The sequence below is a fragment of the Dysidea avara genome, chromosome 11 (assembly GCF_963678975.1).
Source record: "Dysidea avara chromosome 11, odDysAvar1.4, whole genome shotgun sequence".
NCBI lineage: Eukaryota > Metazoa > Porifera > Demospongiae > Dictyoceratida > Dysideidae > Dysidea > Dysidea avara.
The window spans coordinates 6,974,445-6,996,681 of record NC_089282.1 but is presented as its reverse complement, the minus strand read 5'-3'; the positions used below and the strand labels follow the sequence as shown (position 1 = coordinate 6,996,681).

The 22,237-nt window shown below is 38.7% G+C and overlaps 1 protein-coding gene across 2 annotated transcripts in view; it reads left to right on the top strand.

Annotated features, from left to right (window-relative positions):
- Positions 1 to 21,938, top strand: part of LOC136237828 (protein NLRC3-like) — a 30,439-nt gene extending 8,501 nt beyond the window's left edge. For both annotated transcript variants that reach the window (XM_066028044.1, XM_066028045.1), the window contains one exon: positions 18,519 to 21,938. In XM_066028044.1, the coding sequence (XP_065884116.1) occupies positions 18,519 to 21,748 (3,230 nt within the window). In that variant the 3' untranslated portion in view covers positions 21,749 to 21,938. The remainder of the gene's footprint in view (positions 1 to 18,518) is intronic.
- The last annotated feature ends 299 nt before the right edge of the window (positions 21,939 to 22,237 follow it).

Sequence of the window (22,237 nt, the reverse complement as noted above, 5' to 3'; positions counted from 1 at the left end):
CCGTGGTTTTAAGTCTGATTCTTCTACACCATTGATGAGCCTTTCTAAGATGATTACTCCATCTGTACAACGATTTTCAAAGCATTACCCTAAGCGGTTTATCTGGTAGGCGTGGCAAGCAGTCGTTTTTTTATTAGCTGATCTCGATTGCGTAATTGTTACACACTGTTGGTTTTTTCGTTGTATCTTCCTGGTTTTTAGCTCGATTTCTTTCAAACCACAAAAGGTTTGAGGTTCAATAGTTAACCTATTCACCCACCGAGTTTCAGCGTCTTCCCATACGCGGTTTACCCTGTAGGCGTGACAACATATTGGTGTTATTTTTCGTGAATAATCGCTCATAACTCTTTGCCTGTTTATCGTATTCCAGCCAAAGTTGGTACCGAGATGCGCCTTTATATCCCCCTTCTGTGTGCCAAATTTCAAGGCAATCGGATATGGCGTTCGAGTTTTATAGCAGTTTTTGTAAGTGTGCGACAAGAAAAAGAAAAATAAGAAGAAGAAGAAGAAGAAAAAAAACCCGAAGAAACTGAGCCAATTTTTGAAGTCGCATATCTCGGGAACGCGCTAAGCGATTTCGCTCAAATTTGGAATGTGGAGTGCTGCAGTTGGAGGGAATGTCCACAGCAAAAATCGCCTTGTTTCATCAAGGAAGTACAGAGCTACGGAGGTGCGAAAATTGCGTTTTCTTTCTTCCTGTCAATATACTCACAGGTGTTACGCGCCGGCTTCTTGGGCCGCACGACACACTACCGTGTGTCTTGATTTATTACCCACCCAAAACAGCCTAAATAGAGTCTAATTGAAAGTGAACCATGTGGTGTGCTGAAAACGGTTGCCAACCTGCTTCAGGACCCACCTCTGATGTAGCAAATTTTCTAGCAGAACTACACAAGCAAAGGGGCTACCAGTCAAGCTCTCTGAATGCCTTCAGGTCTGCCATCTCTTCTGTTCATGACCATGCAGGTAGACGGTGTTATGATAGGGAAGCACCCCATGATATGCTGAGTGCTCAAGGGAGCTTTCAGTGCCAGATTACCCCTGCCATGTTATACAGCCACCTGGAACATGTAGACTGTCTCACATTACTTGGAGAGCTTGGGACCCTCCCCATCTCAGTCACTCAAGCCTCTCACCTCCAAGATGACAATGCTATTGGCATTAACCAGGCCATCTTGCTCTGTAGATTAGACTTCTCTGCAGACAGACCATCAACAGTTTAGCCCCGAAGGCGTGGTGTTTTCCTAGCAGTACTAGCAAAGCAATCAAGACAAGGAAAGCCACTTGATTTTTGCCTTCCCACATAACCTGTAGCTATGTCCAGTAGAGACCCTCAAATAGTACGAGGCTGCAACCTTTAAACTTAGACCCCGCAATGTGAGCAACTTGTTTGTTGCCATGGTCAAAGCCACACAAACCTGTATCCTCACCAACCGTAGCCCGGTGGTTGCCGGAAGTGCTTAGAATTGTTGGAATCAGTGTGAGTGTTTTCTCAGGCCACTCAGTACGAGGCACCATGATTTCAGCTGCTGCAGATGCTGTTATGACCACAAATGCCTCATGCAAGGTAGCAGACTGGAGCTCAAAGTCTTCAGAAGGTTTACTACCATCCAATAAATAACCCAACATTTGGGAGATTGGTACAAGCCTCTGGCTCCACTGAAACATAGAGGTCGTGTGGACTGGGGCTCAAGAGTAGCTTAGAAACTACAGACAACACCATCGATATGTGAGACTGAGCCTTCCAAAATATCATTTCCAAATGGTCCAGATCATGCAATAATTGCATGCTATTTTGGAATTGTATGAAGAAGGTGATCAATTGTCCCATCAGTTTGCTTTCAATAGGTCGAATGTAGTTGGGTATTTATAGGGCAGTTTATGTGCATGCATAAGCCATGCACATTACATAGAACTGAACTACCAACAAGCTGTAGATATTTGAAATTAGGCCAAACACCATTGATATGCTCGATTTCACCCTTTTCATATAGTTACAAAATAGCATGCAATTATTGCATAATCTGATCCTATTGGAAATCAAACAAGGTAGTAATGAGGTTGCCTACACCTGCAGCAATTCTAATTTAGCAGTAATGGTTTAACCCTTAAAGGCACATAAGCCACTATAGTGCCAATATAAAAACACAGAAAATGCATGATGTTTAACCAACAACTGTTTTCATAACAGAAAGTGTTATATACTTACAGATATCAATAATAAAAGAGTTCGTACTGTTTCTCCTTGTGTTTTCACGGTCTTCTTCATCTGGTTTCAGTTGAAAATTCTGCTGCAAACAAATCACCCTCAGCTATGAACAGATCACCCTGTAGAGAGTTCAGCTAGAAACAAGTCACCCTGTAGAGAGATCAGCTACAGGTAGAAACAAGTCATCCTGTAGAGAGTTCAGCTACAAACAAATTACCATGTAGAGATTTCAACTACAAACAGATTGCCTTGTAGAGAGTTCAGCTACAAACAAATCATCCTGTAGAGAGATCAGCTAGAAACAAGTTACAGAGATCAGCTAGAAGAAGTCACCTTGTAGAGAGCTCAGCTACAAATCAACTACCTTGTAGAAAGTTCAGCTACAAAGAAACCATTCTGTACAGAGTTCAGGTACAAACAAGTCACCCTACAAAGAGATTAACTGGCTACGATTATGCATTACGACGACACCCTAATACCTACCTAGGTTTGCCCTCCCCGTGCTGGGTAAGGGACTGCTCGTTACCGCCTCCCCAACGGCTCACGTGACCTCAATAGGCTTGGGTGAGACACATGGGTGTCAATGCCCACTGTACCCAACACCAGTCTTAGTGTATTGCCTAAGCTCATTACACCAGAATTCAGACATACCCCTGGGAGAGGAGAGGTGGGAGAAAACTAGTTCGCACTTTTGCCTCGTGTATGTTTATTGTTCCGTGCACGTGATGCCAGACAGCCTGCCACCATTTCCGTCCTCTATCTCCGTGACACTTTAAATAACCGGGCTAAGATCGACCAGTTAACCTGGGTTAAACTGCATCTAACCTTCATTTAACTGGCTATGATTACGCATTACAGCGACACCCTAATACCTACATAGGTTTGCCCCCGTGCTGGGTAAAGGACTGCTCGTTACCGCATGCCCATGGCCTCCCCAATGGCTCACGTGACCTCAATAGGCTTGGGTGAGACACGTGGGCATCAGTGCCCACTGTACCCAGAGGCTGGGTTACTATGTAATCCAGGCCTCACCCAAGCAATGGGAGTTTCTTTAATTTGTTTTAGTTTGTTTACTCTTTGCTTTGATCCCCAATCATATGCGATCTGGATTCGGGGCCTCAGCATATTTCCCTCAGTTAACCATATGCATGCACCACCATTTTGTCCCATTGTGCTTAGCATGCTATTAGCAACTTTTCAACAACGCAGAGCTGCCGAAACTGAACAATCAACTTTGTTGTCTATATACACCCCCCTTTTGTCATACCATGTAATTAACAACATCCACATACCATCTACCAATTAATCCTAACGTACCCATTGATATTTGGAAATAGCCTTCTGAGTAAAAGGACTTTTCTACTTTTTGCGACACATGTACAGTACTGGTAAACTATTATATAAGTGAAATGCCATCATTTAACATACTGTAATCCATCCCTGTCACTTTTTGCTTATACACACACACTCCTCAGTACAACTGGTTCATTACCTTTTCTACTGTACTGCACTAATTATATTGTCACTGTACACCTGTACCAATGTCAGAGTCCTTGTAGAGTGCATGGTGGTGGACAGTGATCATGTTACCGTAACTGCCCAGTGCTCTGAATGTCAAAGCGGAGGAATTTGACAGTATTTCCACTGGCACCAAGGTAATCTCATCTTCCTCGAACTCATTAGGTTTGTCACTGTAGATTCTCAGTAAACAGTCCTGGATGCTTCTGCCCATGGCATACTGGGGTCTAACTTGACTATTGTATGTATATACATTTTGTTGTGTCTCGTAATTCAGTGTAACCTGTATTGGTACTTCCCAATACTTTTGTTCCTTACACATTCTTTTGTGGTACGTTTCATTAACTTGTACGTGTTAGATGGCTTAATACATCACTTTATCTAGCCTAGTTATCCACCATCATTATACTAAAAACGGAAAGAACACTAATAACCCAATCGTGTACTTAATGACTTCCCTCTTTCAAAGAACAGTATTGCATTTTCTATACACGTATGGCTTTAACTTGTTTCGCATCTCTCACCTAGATTGCTACCTCTCTCTAGCACTCCATTTATACTGTCCCGAATTACTTTCAGCTCATGTCAATGACCTCAAACTAACCTTCGATTGCCCTGTCAAGAGCTGGGATTGCATGTGCCAGTAAATAGTGGGCTTGACCTAGCACATGATGGCTCAAAGGGGAGGGGTGTTTATCGATGTAATAACTGTGCTGAAATTTTAGTGATGATGTGACATTACGCATTGAGCCTACCTCCATTTACACTACCTGCTTGACTAGACAGATCCTATCAGCATCATGGGGCAAGCCTGTGTAGTTGTAATTGTGCTGTATATGATCTGGTGACTGTATGGCATTGTTTCTGTTATGTAGGTAGTGAGTGGCAGTCACTACATGTATTGGAACATGTTCCTTCAGTAATGAATAACTACCTCAATATTACAATGTAACTATTTAAAATATTTATACACCACTGTGCATTTTATGGTCGAAGTGTCGAAGACTGCGCATTCAGTTCAAGTGGTGAATAATTTGGTGGCTTTTCATCACTATTGTCACTAGGTGCTAACAATGTCATCTTTCAGTTGTAAATAGTCTGGAGTATCACCGGGAAGGTGCGCATTATCTTGTAGTTACGTGCTTGCACTTCCACTGCTATCGAAGATCCAATAACGTGCAGGCAGCCTCTTAGCTGGTATTCATTTGTAATCTCTATCCATTGTACTATAAGTCTTTGAAAAATCGCTGTGGCATTGATGATGAGTCAATGACTGACAGCAAATAAGGAAGTTCAGTAATCCATGCCGTTTAACTTTGTGTAATGAACGATGACCGACAGTACAAATAAGGAAGCTCAGTAATTTATGCTGTTTAACTTTGCCGTGGCATCCATTATGACAAGTACAAATAAGGAAGTCCAGTAATCTACACTGTTAATTACATCTGTGACATTGACGATGACTGACACTACTTTGTATATTATTGTGTCCTGGTATGACACTAAAGAACTTATATGGTTTTTTTCCCGTATTTAATCGTGAAGTTGCCGTGTAATGAATGATGACTGGAAGTTTTCGTATTTGATCGTAAATTGCCGTGTAATTGACGATGACTTATGGCTCTCTCACTAGTGTGGGGCTCGCCCCAATTAACTGACATACATGGTAGGTAAGTTGTCCTATAAGTGCAACATACATTGACCAATTTCTGTCCAGATGAGTGCGAGTGGTAAAATAGTGGTATCCGCTTCGTGTTGTTGGAAGGTGTTTGGGGATCTCAGCTTTTATTAAATGGCTAAATATGTCACTTACTATGATGCTGCTGGTTGAGTGGACACAGACGAATTGTTTAAGATAGGCATGACGATTGTAGCTTGGTTTTTTGAGTCATTATTCGATGAAATATGGTGGCGAGTTTGAGGCTTGTAAAATCACTTGCACAATGCTTATGGTGTATTTCAAGCGTTTTCCTGGTAATTCAGTCTATTGAGAAGTGTTCTAGTGTATCCTTTCACTGTTTACATAATGTTGAAGAGGTTAAAATCTTTCGTATTAGTAAAATCGCCAAGAAGTGGCCAGTTTTATGGGAAACGTTTACGTTTACTAACAGAAGACCGTATATTAAAGTACAATGCGGATTGGCAGTGTTGATAAGTGTTAACGAAGTTGGTACGCAATCCCAGTTACATAGTATATAATATCTATGATGTAATTGACCATCTTTGCGGTTAAACTGGCCTTCCTTGACTGCTGGCACGTTAGCTCAGCACATAATCGACCATCTTTGCGGTTGAGCTGGCCTTCCTTGACTGCTGGAACGTTGGCTCAGTACATATACTGACAATTTTCAATTAACGTTTACAGGCCCAGCACCCCTATTATTTCTAGTCTAATTGTGGTTTCGATACCATCCTGCGTTGTTCGACCCTTTCACAGCCCCCGCCTTTATCCCTCGCTCTTTCGCCCCGTGAACACAACTGTATTGTCATCCCTCTGCCATATGGCTACAGGGAGAAACCCTTTGCTTCTACTTACCTCGTGACGGTTGGTGGCCAAGCGAGTCAGTCTCGCTTGTCCGGCTCTGCTTTTGTGAGGCCTTCACTAAGCTACTCTTGGCCTGACTCCTGTTTTCTTTGAGCAGCATCTTTGCTGACAATTTTTCTGCCATTCTCTCTACTCAGTTCCTCGTTATCCACTGTAGCCGACCGACTATCCCACACAAGTGTCTTCCTCTTGTTGCTATCGCTCTTCTACTGTACTGTCTCACTGAAAGGAAACTAGTTCGCACTTCTGCCTCGTGTATGTTTATTGTTCCATGCACGTGATGCCGAATAGTCTGCCACCATTTCCGTCCTCTATCTCTGTGACACTTTTAGAGAACCAGGCTACGATCGGCCAGTTAATCTGGGTTAAACTGCGTCTAACCCTCATTCAGCTAGAAACAAGTCAGTCACCCTACAAAGAGATCAGCTAGAAACAAGCCACCCTGTAGAGAACTCAGCTACAAATGGATCACCTGTAGAGAGTTCAGCTATGAACAGATCACCCTGTAGAGAGTTCAACTATATAGAAACAAGTCATGCTGTAGAGAGATCAGCTAGAAACAAGTCACCCTGTAGGGAGATCAACTAGAAGAAGTCACCTTGTAGAGAGTTCAGCTTCAAACAAATCACCCTGTAGAGAGTTCAGCTACAAACAAATCATCCTGTAGAGAAATCAACTAGAAACAAGTCACCTTGTAGAGAGTTCAGCTATGAAGAAACCATCCTGTAGATAGTTCAGTTATATATACAAACAAGTTACCCTACAGAGAGATCAGCTAGAAACAAGTCACCCAGTAGAGACTCAGCTACAAACAAATCACTCTGTAGAGATTTCATCTATCAACAGATCACCCTGTAGAGAGTTCAGCTAGATACAAGTCACCCTATAGAGAGATCACCTGCAAACAAATCACCCTATAGAGAGTTCAGCTACAAACATGTTACCCTGTAGAGAGATCAGCTACAAACAAGTCACCCTGTAGAGAGATCAGCTAGAAATAATCACCTTGTAGAGAGTTCAGCTACAAACAAATTACCCTGTAGAGAGTTCAGCTACAAAGAAACCACCCTGTAGTTCAGCTACAAACAAATCACCCTGCAGAAGTTTCAACTACAAACAAATCACTCTGTAGAGAGTTCAGGTACAAATAAATCATCCTGTAGAGAATTAAGTTACAAGCAAATCACCCTGTAGAGAAATCACCCTGCCGCTTGGTCTTGGCACCAAATTCACCTGGATTGTTGTTATTAAAATTTTTATCATTAATCTACCATCACAGCCATTTCTTGGCTGCCACCTTGGGTTTCACATCTTTTTTCACTGTGGTCTTTTCCCATTAATCTACCATCACAGCCATTGGTTGCTGAACTCTCTACACAGTGACTTGTTCTCAGAATTCTCTACAGAGTGACTTCTTTGTAACTGAACTCTCTACAGGGCGCATGACTTGTTTATAGCTGAACTCCTCAGTGTGACTTGTAATGTTCTGACTCGAAATTCTACAGCAATATATTTGTAGCTGAACTCTCTACAGGGTGACTTACTTGTAGCTGAACTGTCTATAAGATTAACTGTGTGGAGCTGAACTCTCTACAGAATAACTGGTAATGTAATAGAATTCTATAATGGAGTAAGTCATAACCATAACTGAGTGCTCTATTAGGGTGACTGTTCTATTAGAGTATCTTGATCTCGCATTTGGTATACAGAGTTGGTTTTCGAAGGTGGTTTGTAATCCAATTCTTCTGTACTACTGCAAGGACTTTCTATGATGATTACTCCTGCTACATACCGATTTTCAGCTCATTGCTCTAAGCGGCCTGGTAGGCATGAAAATTATTGGTATTTTTTGTTCACGAATCTCAATCACGCATTTGTTACACACCTTCGGTTTCTTGTCATATCTCCATGATCTTTATTTCCATTGCTTTCAAACCACCAAAAAGCACTCCTACAATGGTTTATCTGCCCACAAACCGATTTTCAACTCATTCCATGAAGCGGTTTACCCTGTAGGCGTGACAACAAATTGATCTTGTTTTATTATGATTTACACTGTATGATTAAATACGGGTGAAGGGTTTGGGTAAAACTGGGACGGGGACAGGGATGGGGACCAAGAGGAGTAAAACCGGGATGGGGACAGGGGATGGAAACAGTGAAAGTGCTTACTAGGGACAAGGAAATGAAGGGTTACAGTCAGGACTACCTACTAACTATATTCAGAGTGACAGTGGGTGGATAAGACCTGCTTAAGAATGGTTTCTGAGTGGTTTCCAGAACTGGTAAAACAAGATCAAGATACTCTAATAGGACAGTCACTCTAATAGAGCAGTCACCTTAAGCGGAGCAGTCACTTTAAGCGGAGCAGTCACTTTAAGCGGAGCAGTCACCTTAACCCTAATGCAAAATGATAATAAAGAATCTAATTTTAATACATCCCAAGGATCATTCCCCAACCATTGGGCCTGACTTTTTACAGTTGAGTGGGTGCTTTTTTTTCATTGGGATTTCATGGATCAAGACACACGGTAGTGTGTTGTGCGGCCCAAGAAGCCGGCAAGCCACACCGTGAGTATATTAACAGGAAGAAAGTAAACGTGATTTTCGCACCTTTGTAGCTCCATGATCCCTTATCCAATTGAAACCAAATTTGCTGCGCAAGTGCCTGCACGGTAGGGGAGTCTAGATTCCAAATTAAATTATTTTGAAGAAAATCGCTCCAGCCATTTCTGAGATATGAGCAGCCAAAGTTTGATTTTTTCTTGGTTTTTTCTTCTACTTCTTTTCGCACACTTTGCAAAATCTGCCATAAAACACAAATGCGTGCTCCAATCGGGCTGAAATGTGGCACGCTTAAAGGGCTCATTAAGGCAGATCTCAGTACCAACTTTGGTAGGATTCCGATGAACGTTCGCGGAGTTACGACCGATTATTCGCGTAAAAAAAGGTCGAAGGTCTGTCACGCCTACAAGGTAAACCACTTGAAGGAATGAGCTGGAAATTGCTATGTAGATGGAGTAGTCATTGTAGGAGTACCTTTTTGTGGTTTAAAAAGAATCGAGATAAAGGCCGTCGAGATATGACACAAAACCCAACTTGTGTCACAATTACGCGATCGATTTTTATGAATAAATAAACCTTTAGTTTTCACGCCTACCAGGCAAACCGCTTAGAGTAATGAACTGAAAATCGGTGTGTAGCTGGAATAAGCATCATGGAAAGTGGTTGCAGTAGTACAGAAGAGTCGGATTACAAATTACTGAGTTATGATTCAAAAGCCAACTACATGTAGCAAATGCGAGATCGAGATACTCTAATAGAACAGTCACCCTAATAGAGCATTCAGCTACGTTTATAACTTAATCACATTGCAAGTTATTCTGCAGGGAGTTCAGCTACAAACAGTTAATCTTATAGATAATTCAGCTACAAGCAAGTCACCCTGTAGAGAGTTCAGCTATGAAAAGATCATCCTGTAGAGAGTTCAACTAGAAGAAGTCACCTTGTAGAGAGTTCAGCTACAAAGAAGCCACCATGTAGAGAGTTCAGCTGTAAACAAATCACCCTGTAGAGAATTCAGCTACAAACTTGTAGAGATATCACCTAGATACAAGTTACCCTATAGGGATCAGCTACAAACAAATCATCCTGTATAAATATGTGTTGGAAACAAATCACCATGTAGAGAATTCAGTTAGAAACAAGTCACTCTAAAAAGAGTTCAGCTACAAACAATGGGAGTTTCAACTACAGTTCAGTTATGTATAAGAAGTCACCTTATTACCTACAGTATGTGATTATCATGCATTGTTAAATATAGAAATATTTTTAATCAGACAAAAAGCTGTACACAAAATTTCTTCCTTTGTTCCACAATTCCTGCAGAAAAGAAAAAAAACAAGTTAAAAAGAAGCACCAAAGCCAGTTTATGGCTGGCTTTGTGGCTTGCAATACAAAAAGAAGTGATATCTAAACCAAAACAGCCAAGCTGTAAAAAAAGAGTGCGGCCCTCAAAAAGGCCAGGATGAAAAAGATGTGAAATCCAAGGTGGCGGCCAAGAAATGGCTGTGATGATAGGTTAATGGCAGAAATTTTAATTATGACAATTCAGGTGAATTTGGTGCCGAATCCTAGTGGAGGAGGCAATGCAAATTCACCTGAATTGTCATAATTAAAATTTTTGCCATTAACCTACCGTCACAGCCATTTCTTGGCTGCCACCTTGGATTTCACATCTTTTTTTCATCCTGGCCTTTTTGAGGGCCGCACTATTTTATTACAGCTTTGCTGTTTTGGTTTAGATATACTTTTCCAGTAGTGTTTGGATCTTTCAGCCTTGTTTATACATAATTTACATTTATAAGTAAATCTTTTGATAACTGGTTTTCAATCCAGGCTTATGTAATAAGCCAGGGCCTAAATACACAGCCATGATTATGTAGAATGGAAGGCATGCCTTAGTGTGCATGAGATGGTGCATTCAGTAAATTCAAATCTACAGGGTCCTGGGGAATGATCCTTGGGAAGCATTAACTATTATTATTTTGCATTGGGGTTAGGATTATTGCTCTATTAAGGTGACTGGTGTATTAGAGTGACTGTTCTATTAGGGTATCTTGATCTTGTTTTACCAGTTTCTGGAACTGAATCACTCAGCCTTGAGAAGGTCTTATCCATCCACTGTCACTCTGCATGTAGTTCCCTAGTATCCACTTTCACTGTTTCTGTCCCTGTCCTGGTTTTACCCCTCTTGGTCCCCATTCCTGTCCCGGTTTAGCCCATCCCCGGGTGAAGGAAAAGCCTGTATACCCAATCAGTGCATTAACATTATACAAAAATAAATCTAAAATCTTATCTAACAGCAATTTAAAAGTGTTAATTGATGGCAGAGTTAGGTAAACTGTTCCAATCATTAATCACTCTATACATAAGTAATTTGATTTGCATAATAATCTTGAATGTTGCTTAAACATTTTATGCAAATAATTGGTCATAAATCCTGAACCATTCATTGGATTTGCACCACATTTGATACTAGGATTTGCCTTTGGACTCCCTTTATGTGTGCCAAATTTCAAGGCGATCGGAGTACGTGTTTGTGTTTTATAGCAATTTTTGCGAAGTGTGCGAAAAGATAAAGAAGAAAACGAAGAAAAAAATTGAAACTTTGGCCACTTGTATCTCGGAAATGGTCAGGGTGATTTCCTTCAAAATTGCAATGTGAACTTCCCTAGCTGGCGGGAAACTCTGCTACAAATTTGGCTCCAATCGGATAAGGGATCACCGAGATACAAAGGTGTAAAAATGATGTTTTCTTTCTTCCTGTCAATATACCCACAGTGTGGCATGCCGGCTTCTTGGTCCACACAACACACTATTGTGTGTCTTGATGTGATGTTATGTACATTAGCTAGTGATTCTGTTATTGAAACACTATTGTTCTAAGATTTTTTTTTTCCAAATAATCAGCACTATTTGTGACCCGCTGAGCCCAACTTGTTCACATAATTCTGTTTTGTAAGTAAATCACATTGAAACATAGGTGAAAATTTTGTGCTACAAAAATAATTCATGTACATTTAATGGCTTCTGTAAACAGTGAAACAAGACTTCAACTGAGGATATCTTTGTGTTGTTTCTGTACTGTGAAGCAAATTATAAGTGATGTGTGTTGGTTTATGACTTAAGGATGGGTGGTAATACATTTTTGAAGGACAGAACAGTATTGAGAAAAATGCCTCAGTATCGCTAAATACCTTGGTATAATTACACTAGTTAAGAGATGGGTATATTACTCCCATACCTGTAATAAGTAAGTTTTCCAAATGAAAGGGCAATTAGAACATGGCATGCATAGATTTTAATGAGGTCTCTAATATCACCATAATATAGAAAGGGAGGGGGAATATCCAATGCTGTATTACCTGGTCGAAACACACTGTGTTGCATCATATCCTGAATACTTCAGTATAATTCTGTACAAATTTGTCACTTGGCTTCACTGACTGAAGCACAATGATACATAGGTGTTGAAATTGTGCCAATTTATCAAAGGGAAACATTGTAGTGATTTGTTTCAATATGGACCTTATCCACTTTGATGTCATATTGACAAAATTGCCATGTTAGTGTGGGCACTTCATCACGTTTTATTCAGAGTAACCGAAATGAACTTTGTTTGCGGCTTTCACAACATAGTACTATTGCGTAGTGAAGGTAAGAGGCTAGTTGGCGTGATGTGAGATAATCCCACCAGGGAAAACCAGACCTAAGTTTTGATATGAATACAAAACTGCGTGCATCTGTCTTGTGAGTAAGTATGTATGCCTCACCTTGCTCCTTGCTGCTGTACATAAACATTATCATAGCAAAACACTATTTCTCTCAATACACCCGATACAAAGTACCCACACTATGCCCGCCACTTTTAAGGTGTGACATCAATGCGGATAGGGTCCATTGGTACCCTTTCAGTAGCGATATTTTAAGTACGTATAGGACTCCTTCACAAGCACCACCTAAAATGCTGCCTTTAAAAATTATTCTAGTAACATTTTGTGCAACAAAAATCACCTTTACAGACTAATAATAGTCCATCTAACGTTTAATACAGCATTTAAAAAAACAAAAAAACAAACAAACAATCAAGAAAACACTTGCAGACAGCCAGATATAGAATTTATAAAAATCACCGAAACTCAATTTTTTGTCACAAGGCTGGAGGCCAATTGAAGCAGCACACAGCCACCATTTTATGGCCACAATAACAAACTCATCAGTGAGATGTGCCTTTTGGGGTTTTGGCAAATGTTCCCTCTGCACCTTGTCTTTCCTTTTATCTTCAATCAGGCTGTTCTTCATGCAATATGAAACCATGTCGAAGCATTAATTTTCCCTATCAACATTCCTTGAGCGGCATATTTAGACCCTGAAAACTTATTTAAGTGCTTACCCTCCATAGATATTCAGGATAGGTTCAATACCACGGCTATTAATGTGATCTTGATTAATTAATCATAACAATCAAGCACTGAGACCATGTCTCTTAACAATCTATTACTCAATCGCGATGATACACCCTGTTATTGTTGGCCTAGCTGTATTCATAATGCTAACACAATGAAAATATGAAATAGTGACATCCCCTGGTAGATGAAGGCTGACTCGAGATACTCTGATACAGCAGTCACTCTAATAGAACAGTCACAAATGTATAGCTGTATGCTATAACAAAAAAAATGAAACAAACTAGTATGTTAAATTTTTAAAAATGAAGTAGGGATCCAAGCGATAAAAAGTAGTGAAACAAGCCAAGATGGTATTACAGCATAGCTTGATGGGAAAATCCCTACTTTTGCATCGAGCAAAAAAAATTATTATTATAACATACCAATCAGGGGCGGATCTAGGATTTATAAAAGGGGGGGCTAACTCAAGGTATTAATCTCTTGGGTAGAGGTGTGCAAAGCACACTTCCCAGCACGAAGCATGCTAGAACTAAGGGGGTCTGGGGGCATGCCCCCCCCCAGGAAATTTTTGAATAATAGATGCTAAAATACTGCAATTTGGAGACATTTCCACAAAAAATTCATAATATTTTCTGCCTGTAGATATTTTATATACTGCCTTTAGATTATAGGTATGGCTCTCTGAAGCATTTTGTTAATGGAAAAGTTTGGGTAGGTACAGACAACCAAGCACATGATGCACCCTCTCACAATTGCACAACACTGAATAGGTGCATGTTAGAATAATAATGTTGAAAGTGGAAAATTTTGAAATTTGAACAATACAAGATTGAATCTGAGAGCATTTTCAATGGAAATTGTGTACCTGAATTAAGTATTGCCATACATATTAACTACACAAGTAGGTGAATGAAGCCCTTCACTTCATTGTATGTATAGGTGCAGGCAGATTTGGAAAAATTCCATAACAGAACCAACTATATGCTTCCAGTAAATGTTCTATTAGAGTAGTTAGCTGACTGCTCTATTAGAATATTTTGATCTTGCACACCTCCAATGCTGATCCGGGGCCTTGTTGCATAAACTTTAGCATAAATCCACTGATAATACCTTGGAAAGATGTTTATAAGGTGGTTTTATGAGTATTTGTATTATTAGTGATCATATAATTATGCTAAGACAAAATTTCATTATAATACTCAGCATATTGATCAAGTAAAGCCTAAAAGTGAAGGGGGGAGCTTGAGCCCCCAAAGCCCCCCTGGATCCGCCCCTGCCAATGTAGGGATTTTCCCTCCAAGCTATGCTGTAATACCATCATTCATCTCTTGTTTCACTACTTTTTATCGCTTGGATCCCTACTTCATTGTAAATCAAAAATTTTTGATATACTAGTCAAACAGCGGTAGTACTATTTAAGCAGAGACCGCCTCGAAAATTTTGCGTGCTGCCAAAAATCCTGCCTTTAAAAATCACCCTAGAGACATTTTACGTGATGAAAATCACCTTTACGGAATAGTACTAGTCCATATAATATGCAATACAGCATTAAATATAACAAAGCACTTACAGGTGGCCGGATATAGAATTTAAAATAATAAAACTCAAAGTTTAGCCTGACTGCTTGACCACAGTCGCGCCAAACGAAGCAGCGCACAGCCACCATTTTACGCCACAATAAAAAACTCACTTGTGGGATGTGAGTGTAAGCCCTCTGCACCTTGTCTTTTATCTTCAATCAGGCTGCTTGTTCTTCTTCATCCAACGAATCCATATCAAGGCGTTAATTTTCCATATCAACACTTTCTTTCAGCAGCATATTGAGATGTCACAGAATTATTTCAGAGTTGCATTTCAGAAACGCTTCAGTCCCAACGCTACTATAGAAGAGATATATCTGCAACTTCACGATTGGGATAAGTTTGCAACCACGCCCATCAAATAAATTGCTATATAAGTGGAGTAGTAGCGATAGAGTACAGAGACCACATGCACCTATTAACATTCTAGCTACTTACCTATCAGTAAAAAGGATTCTAGTTCTTATCGGTCTAGCTAGCTGCGCACCTTTTTGGCTGACTCGAGATATACTCTAATACAACAGTCACTCTAATACAACAGTCATGTAAGATATTCTACTAGAACAGCCACAAGTTACATTGTAGGTAGCTGTGCTACAACAAAAAAACTAAACAAACTAATATTTTTTAAATTGTTAATTTAAAAAAATGAGGTAAGGATCTATGCAATAAAAAGTAGTGAAACAGGAGATGAATGATGCATGCTATTACAGCATAGCTTCCCTACTTTGGCACATTAGCTACAACAATGATTTTATTCAGTGCCAAAGTAGTGACTTTCCTATCGAGCTATGCCGTAATAGCATGCATCGTTCATCTCTTGTTTCACTACTTATTATTGCATAGATCCCTACTTCATTTTAAATTAACAGTTTTTTTTTAAATACTAGTATAATACATTTTGGTGCTGATAGTCATTGTGCAGTCTTTGAACGCTCTGTGTTTTGACCAGGTAACACAGGGTTGGATACTCTTCCTCTCTATAGTATGAACTCTTGATGTCACTAAGAAGCCTCCTGGTAGTCCTGGGCAATACTGAAAATAGTGCTATTTGATATATTTACAAGCTTATATTCATGATATGATTAAATATTGAGTATAATTAAATTCGTCAAGCTATAGTAACATTACATAACACATTATTGCATCATATTATATCATAGAATGTGAAATGGTGCCAGACAACAGCTGGAATTTACCCATAATTGAATTGTCTTTCCTTGTAGGTATATAGCAAGTGCAGGAAACACAACCACTAGCCAGATTTAATCAGGCGATATATGCAATATTGGCGATTATATTGTCTAAATGATATTATTGTGGCTGTATAATTTACCTCGATACGATATATTGTGTGGTTCAATATCACGATATTGATAGTATATTGAAATATTGCCCAGCACTACCTCCTAACATATTAGAAATCTCCTTGAGTACCTACTGAGTAGTTTAATCAGACTTCAAGTATGTTCATTGTGTAGTATTTAGCAAAATGTACTTGAAACCTAGTCATAGAGCTTATTTTTGAATATGGGTTTTAAAAATACAAATTAAACACTGAGTCATCGGTTAGGAACCAATTTCTTCATTTCTTTTTGCAAGGTGTCAATTCGCAGTAGCGCGATACATGGCTTCCCTACAGTATGTTTGTGAGCAGGAATCGTCCGTATTTTTCATGGTGACTGGATTGATCGTAGAGACAATTCTAACACTGTTCTTTGTATGTAACACTGTGTAATGGGCTGAAAATAGCTGAAAGCAAAGCGTAATGGTGGCTACACTTTCGAAGCAGTAATTGATAGTACGATGCGATCGATGATAATTTAGGAATAGTACCACTACTATAACATACACATGTGAGCTAAAACAATAATTATACTAAATATACAGTCAAGGTGGAAGGGAGATGCTGGGCATAGTGGGGAAGAGGGTAAAGAGGGAAGAGTGGGAACTGGTAGGTACTAGAGGATTGAATGAAGAGATGAATGGATGGTAATCATTGGGATAGTGTGTAGCATTAAAGTCAGAAGTCAGTTCATAAACAGATAGATATGGTCCAGAAAGTGCTAAGGTCTACTACTAACTGTAGGTGGATGATGAAGGGGAAATTCTAATGGGTAGTGAGCTTGATAACTAGAGTGCCTCAAATCATGTGGTTGCCCATCACACAGAGTTTCAGAAGCAATCCCATCAGCAACAACTAAAGAAAAGTTCACAGTATCTGGGGGTGCCCAAGTTACCAAATGTGAAATCTTCTGCTCTGCAACAGCAGCAATGGCCTCCTCAAGCAACTCAAAATCATTTGGCTATTGGGTGCACGCGAATCGTCATATTTTCGTGCTGACTGGTTTGTTGCAGAGGCATTTCTTCTACTGTTTTTCATCTGTAGCACTGTGTAACGGGCTGAACATAGCTGAAAGTGAAGCGTAATGGCCACTGCACTTCAAAGCAGTATTTGATAACTGAGGCGTGTGCCATTCAGACAAAAACATTAATTCTGGTGCCATCCTTTCTTTTGATGCAGTATGCGTGGGTTCACCAGTCATAATAATGTTACAAAAAAGTAAACAAACAAGTTTAAGGAAAATTTCCTAATTTTTCCTTAAACTTGTAATTTTATATTAGAAACCTTGGCTTTGCATCAGTTCCTAAAACTATGAAAAACCTTGGATTGGGTTCCTAACCTATATTTACACCACAAAGTAAGGTTGAAAGTATCTCAGGGTTTAAGAAACTTTGTAGATTTTAAAAACCGAGGTGAAGCTGATGGTTAACATGAAGATTTGGTCACTTGGATGATGGGGACATTCTATATAGATGAAGTCACTTGGTTGGGTTATGTGGTGCTTTAAAATCATCACACAAAGTTAACCATAAGTGTAAAAGACCAAAATATAGAAGAGCTGAAGAAACCAAAGCTCTAAAGTTACTTCACATGCAGTGGGAAACAGTACAAGACATTACTTGGATGACCAAACCCAGTTTCAACTCTAACAATGTATCTGTGTGTGTGTGTGTGTGTGTGTGTGTATAAATCATAGTTGGTTGGTTGCTATCAAGCCCAAACATGCCTCCAAAGTGACTCAAAAGGCATTCGTCCTTTCTAGCAGAATGCAAATTGTGTGTGCATGATATCGATTATGTCTTTTGTCTGTTGTCTTTCGTATCCTGGGTCACATCCATCATTAAATTAGTAGTCTACGTGTGCTGAGAGAAAGGTATAAGAGGGAGCTAGACTTTTGCTAGCAAAGTCTACTCCCAGACTTCAGCATGCTTTTCATGCTAGTGTGCCGCATGCTTCCTCTAAATAAACATGACTGTAGTGTTGTGTAACTAGGCCCTGACATCACTGAATTTCTGGCTATTCTTCAGAAAAATCAGAAAAATTGGCAGAAACTCTTTGGAAGTATTTCAGGTCATTTTGAAGGCATGCCGACCTGCATTGTACTCAGCTAATACACTGCCAAGGCACTATGAAGGTAATATGAGTCTTTCAATGTGAAAATGCCTACCCTTGATTCTTGCTGCATTAAAGATATAGGAGTATAAATTTTCTGAATGGTAACTCTGATCAAATATAATGTATGTTGTGATATTTTATGTTCCTACTATTTTATACACTTACCTGGTACCCTGGTACCAGGTACATATTTGTGTTATTGTACCTGGTTTTTTTTTTATTTATTTTTTAATAGATGAGTTAACTGCTCTGTCTGAAAAATTTTCTAAACGTTATAAAAGCACAAGATTTGCTGTTAGTGTGACTGATCAGCCATATGCATCGAATCTGACGAAAAAATACATACATTTAACATTTGTGCAGTGTAGCTCAAGGAAAACACAGGAGCAACTTTTGTCAACAAAAAAAGAGCACTGTACAATAAATATAAAAATGTTTTCTGACTTTGAAAAACACCTTCCTTTAGCCAATAAACTTAATGTGTACTCATCTGCTGGTGATAGAGCAACTAAAAACATTGAAGATTTGTTTGTTTTGCCAAATAGCAGTGCTAGACCAAAATGTGTATTGGTTGAAGGTGCCCCAGGTATTGGAAAAACTGAATTGGTTAAGGAAATAGCATATTGCTGGGCAGAAGATAAATTGTTGACTGATTTTAAAATTGTTTTTGTGTTGCGTTTACGTGATCCTAAAGTGCAGAAGATCAACTCAGTTAAAAATTTGATTTTCTATTTTGTCAATAAAGAACTGATTAGTGCTTCACAAGGTACACAAGCTGTTGAGCAGCTATGTGATTCACAAGATGATGTATTATTCTTGTTGGATGGTTTTGATGAATGCCAGAACAAGCTACAAGAAGATAGTTTTATTTTGCGACTTATTGACTGTGATATATTACCACATTCAAAAATACTCATCACCTCACGACCAAGTGGATCATACCGTTTACATAAAGTAGTTGATAGCATATTTGAAATCCATGGCTTTGATAAGGAGGATCAGAGTTTGTTTATTTCACGCTCATTTGAAGGATTGCCTGAGAAAAAAGGAAAGTTCCAAGATTTCTTAAGTGTGAATATGATTATAGATAGATATTGCTCTATTCCATTGTATTTAACAATTATGATATTTTTATTCAAACAAAATTGTTTACCGAAAACTTTAACAGAAGCTATTGAGAAAATTGTTTTGTATACTATTCATCAAAATTTGAGTAAAATGAAAGTTATTCCTTCGAAATTAGGAAAAATTGCAGATTTACCTGCAGAATACTACGAAGTTGTTTGTCAGCTTTCTAAAATAGCTTTAGATGGTGTTAATACAAATCAACTAGTTTTCACACTTGATGAAATAGAAAAAACTTGCCCGACCATTAAAATTTTTAATAATGGATTGGGTTTATTACAAGCAGTTGAACATTTTCCTGAATCTGGGGCAGTAGGACATGATATTTCGGTAAATTTCATTCACTACAGCATGCAGGAATTCCTTGCTGCCTACCACATCACTAGATTACCTGATGAGGAGCAACATTCACTGATGAAAGAACCATATAACGATATTTGCATTTGTGTTAACTCTGGTGTGACATCTTTGCGTGGAGCATTATCCTTATGGCATAACCAGAATACCAATATGTGGTTGATGTATGTTGGTTTAACTGGTGGTGAATCTGTAGCATTTAACAAGTTTGTTCAGGAAACTGAATCTCTGCATGATGGAAATCAAATACAAGGGGATCAAATGAAACTACTGTTGTTGTTTCGATACTACACTGAGGTAAATAACGATAAGATGTGTCGAGCTCTACTAGATGTATTTGATATTAATAACACAATCACTCTTGGGAGCAGAGACTGGGTTAACCACCAAATTGCTTTGTATCCTCACCACATGTTATCTTTGGCGCTGCTGTTGTCGCAGACATCGACAAACCATTGCAAAAGCTTAAAACTTTTAAATACTCTTATTCCACAGGATTCTTTTAATATTTTAGGTAATTATTTTGAGAGAGTAAACAGAAATGTTGACTGCTTGTATCTTAAAAAAAATTGGTTATTACCTCCAAGTGCTATAATTATTGCAGCTATTATTAAGACAAACTGTTTGAAAACACTTGCAATAGTTGATAATCCAATCAAAATCAGTAAGGAAATTTCTGATGCATTGTCATGCAGTTCAATCCGTTCTTTAGTGCTTAGCAATGTAGATATGACCAGTGATGATGTTTGCATTCTGTTGAAGGGCCTAACAATGAGTAGTACTATTGAACTTTTAGATATTTCAGCTAATACCTTAGGACGCAAAGGAGCTATAGCTATTGCAGAGTTTTTAAATACAAACAGAACTTTATTGTCACTTAATATATCTCATAGTAAGCCTGTGTTTGGGTTTCCTGGAGAGAATGTGGATGAAACTGCTCAAGAACACACCTCTCATGTTTCACTTCTTTATGCTTTACAACACAGTCCAACTCTTACTTCACTGGACGTTTCAGAAATTATGTTGGCTTGTTTTGGTGTAAGCTATATCGACCTCATAATAGCTATTCTGGGAAACAGGAAGCTTCAATCGTTGCATTTCGGTAGTAGCTGCTTATGCTTTGAAATTGCTAACATGATAGCAAATTTTATCAGTTTCAACAGCTCACTTGTGTCATTGGATATTTCAAAAAATTCCATGTATGATGTTGGGATGAAAATAATCTGTGGAGCACTGCACAATGTTACAAACGTTAAATTACTTGACATTTCTGAGAATTTCCTCAGCATTGACTCTGCTAGAATGATTGCAAACATATTACGACATAGCACTACTCTCATATGTTTAGCATTAGGATCTAACAAAATCAGTGATGAGGGATGTCAGTATGTAGCTGATGCACTATTTGTGAACAAGACACTCACCTCACTTTACATACGAAACAACATGATATGTGATGATGGTGCTAAAGCCTTAGCGGCTGCACTTACAAATAACACAACTTTGCTACAGTTGGATTTATCATTTAATGACATTCAAGATGATGGTGCAATGGCTTTGATTAATGCTTTCCATGCCAGTAGTACTCTGAAGTGGTTGTTTGTTGCATTCAATCCAATGTGTGATATAAAAACTGAGGAATGCTTAGTGTCATACCCCGATGTTACTATTGATGATAAGTACTGTGTGTTTTGTAATGGTTTTCTTTCAATCCCTGTAGCATCTGCTCAGTTCATATCACATGAACGACATTTTCTTTTTATACAGAAGGAATGTTACAATGAATGGAAACAAAATCATCTTGGTCAAATTTCTCTTCAAGATGTTTATAATTCGTTTATTCCGGAGGATCAACAAGACTGTCTAAAGTACTACATTCAAAAGCAATTTGGGAAAGATCCTTCAGATGAAGATCCTTCAGATGAAGATCCTTCAGATGAAGATCCTTCAGATGAAGATCCTTCAGATGAAGAGGACATCTAGTGCATGATAGCACATACTTTCCTTTTGAAATAACATTTTATAATGATTTCCTTTTCAAATAACATTTTAATGAAATGTAATGTTTCCACATGCAATATTGAAACTACACATACACATAGTAACTATGGCATTACTACATGTATGTATGCTTGCATTGTTGTTAATGTAATATCTATAGCTACATGTATATGTTATAAAATAATTTTTTAAAGTAGCTATGCCAGTGGCTGTCTCAATGTGGGAAAATCTTGATAACTATCCTAATGCACTTTAAAGTTCCCATAAGTCCTTAATGTTATTCACAAAATTGGGGTTAGATTTATGGGGCTTGTACCCAATTTATAACTTTTCTCTTCAGTCAAAATTACCTGTAGTACTGGAATGGGACTATGACTGGTGTTAAATGGGATTTAAAAATAAAAAGTTACATGATCTGTTTTAAAATAAATACCATGTGCATATGTGACCAAATTTTGGAAAATCTCCCTT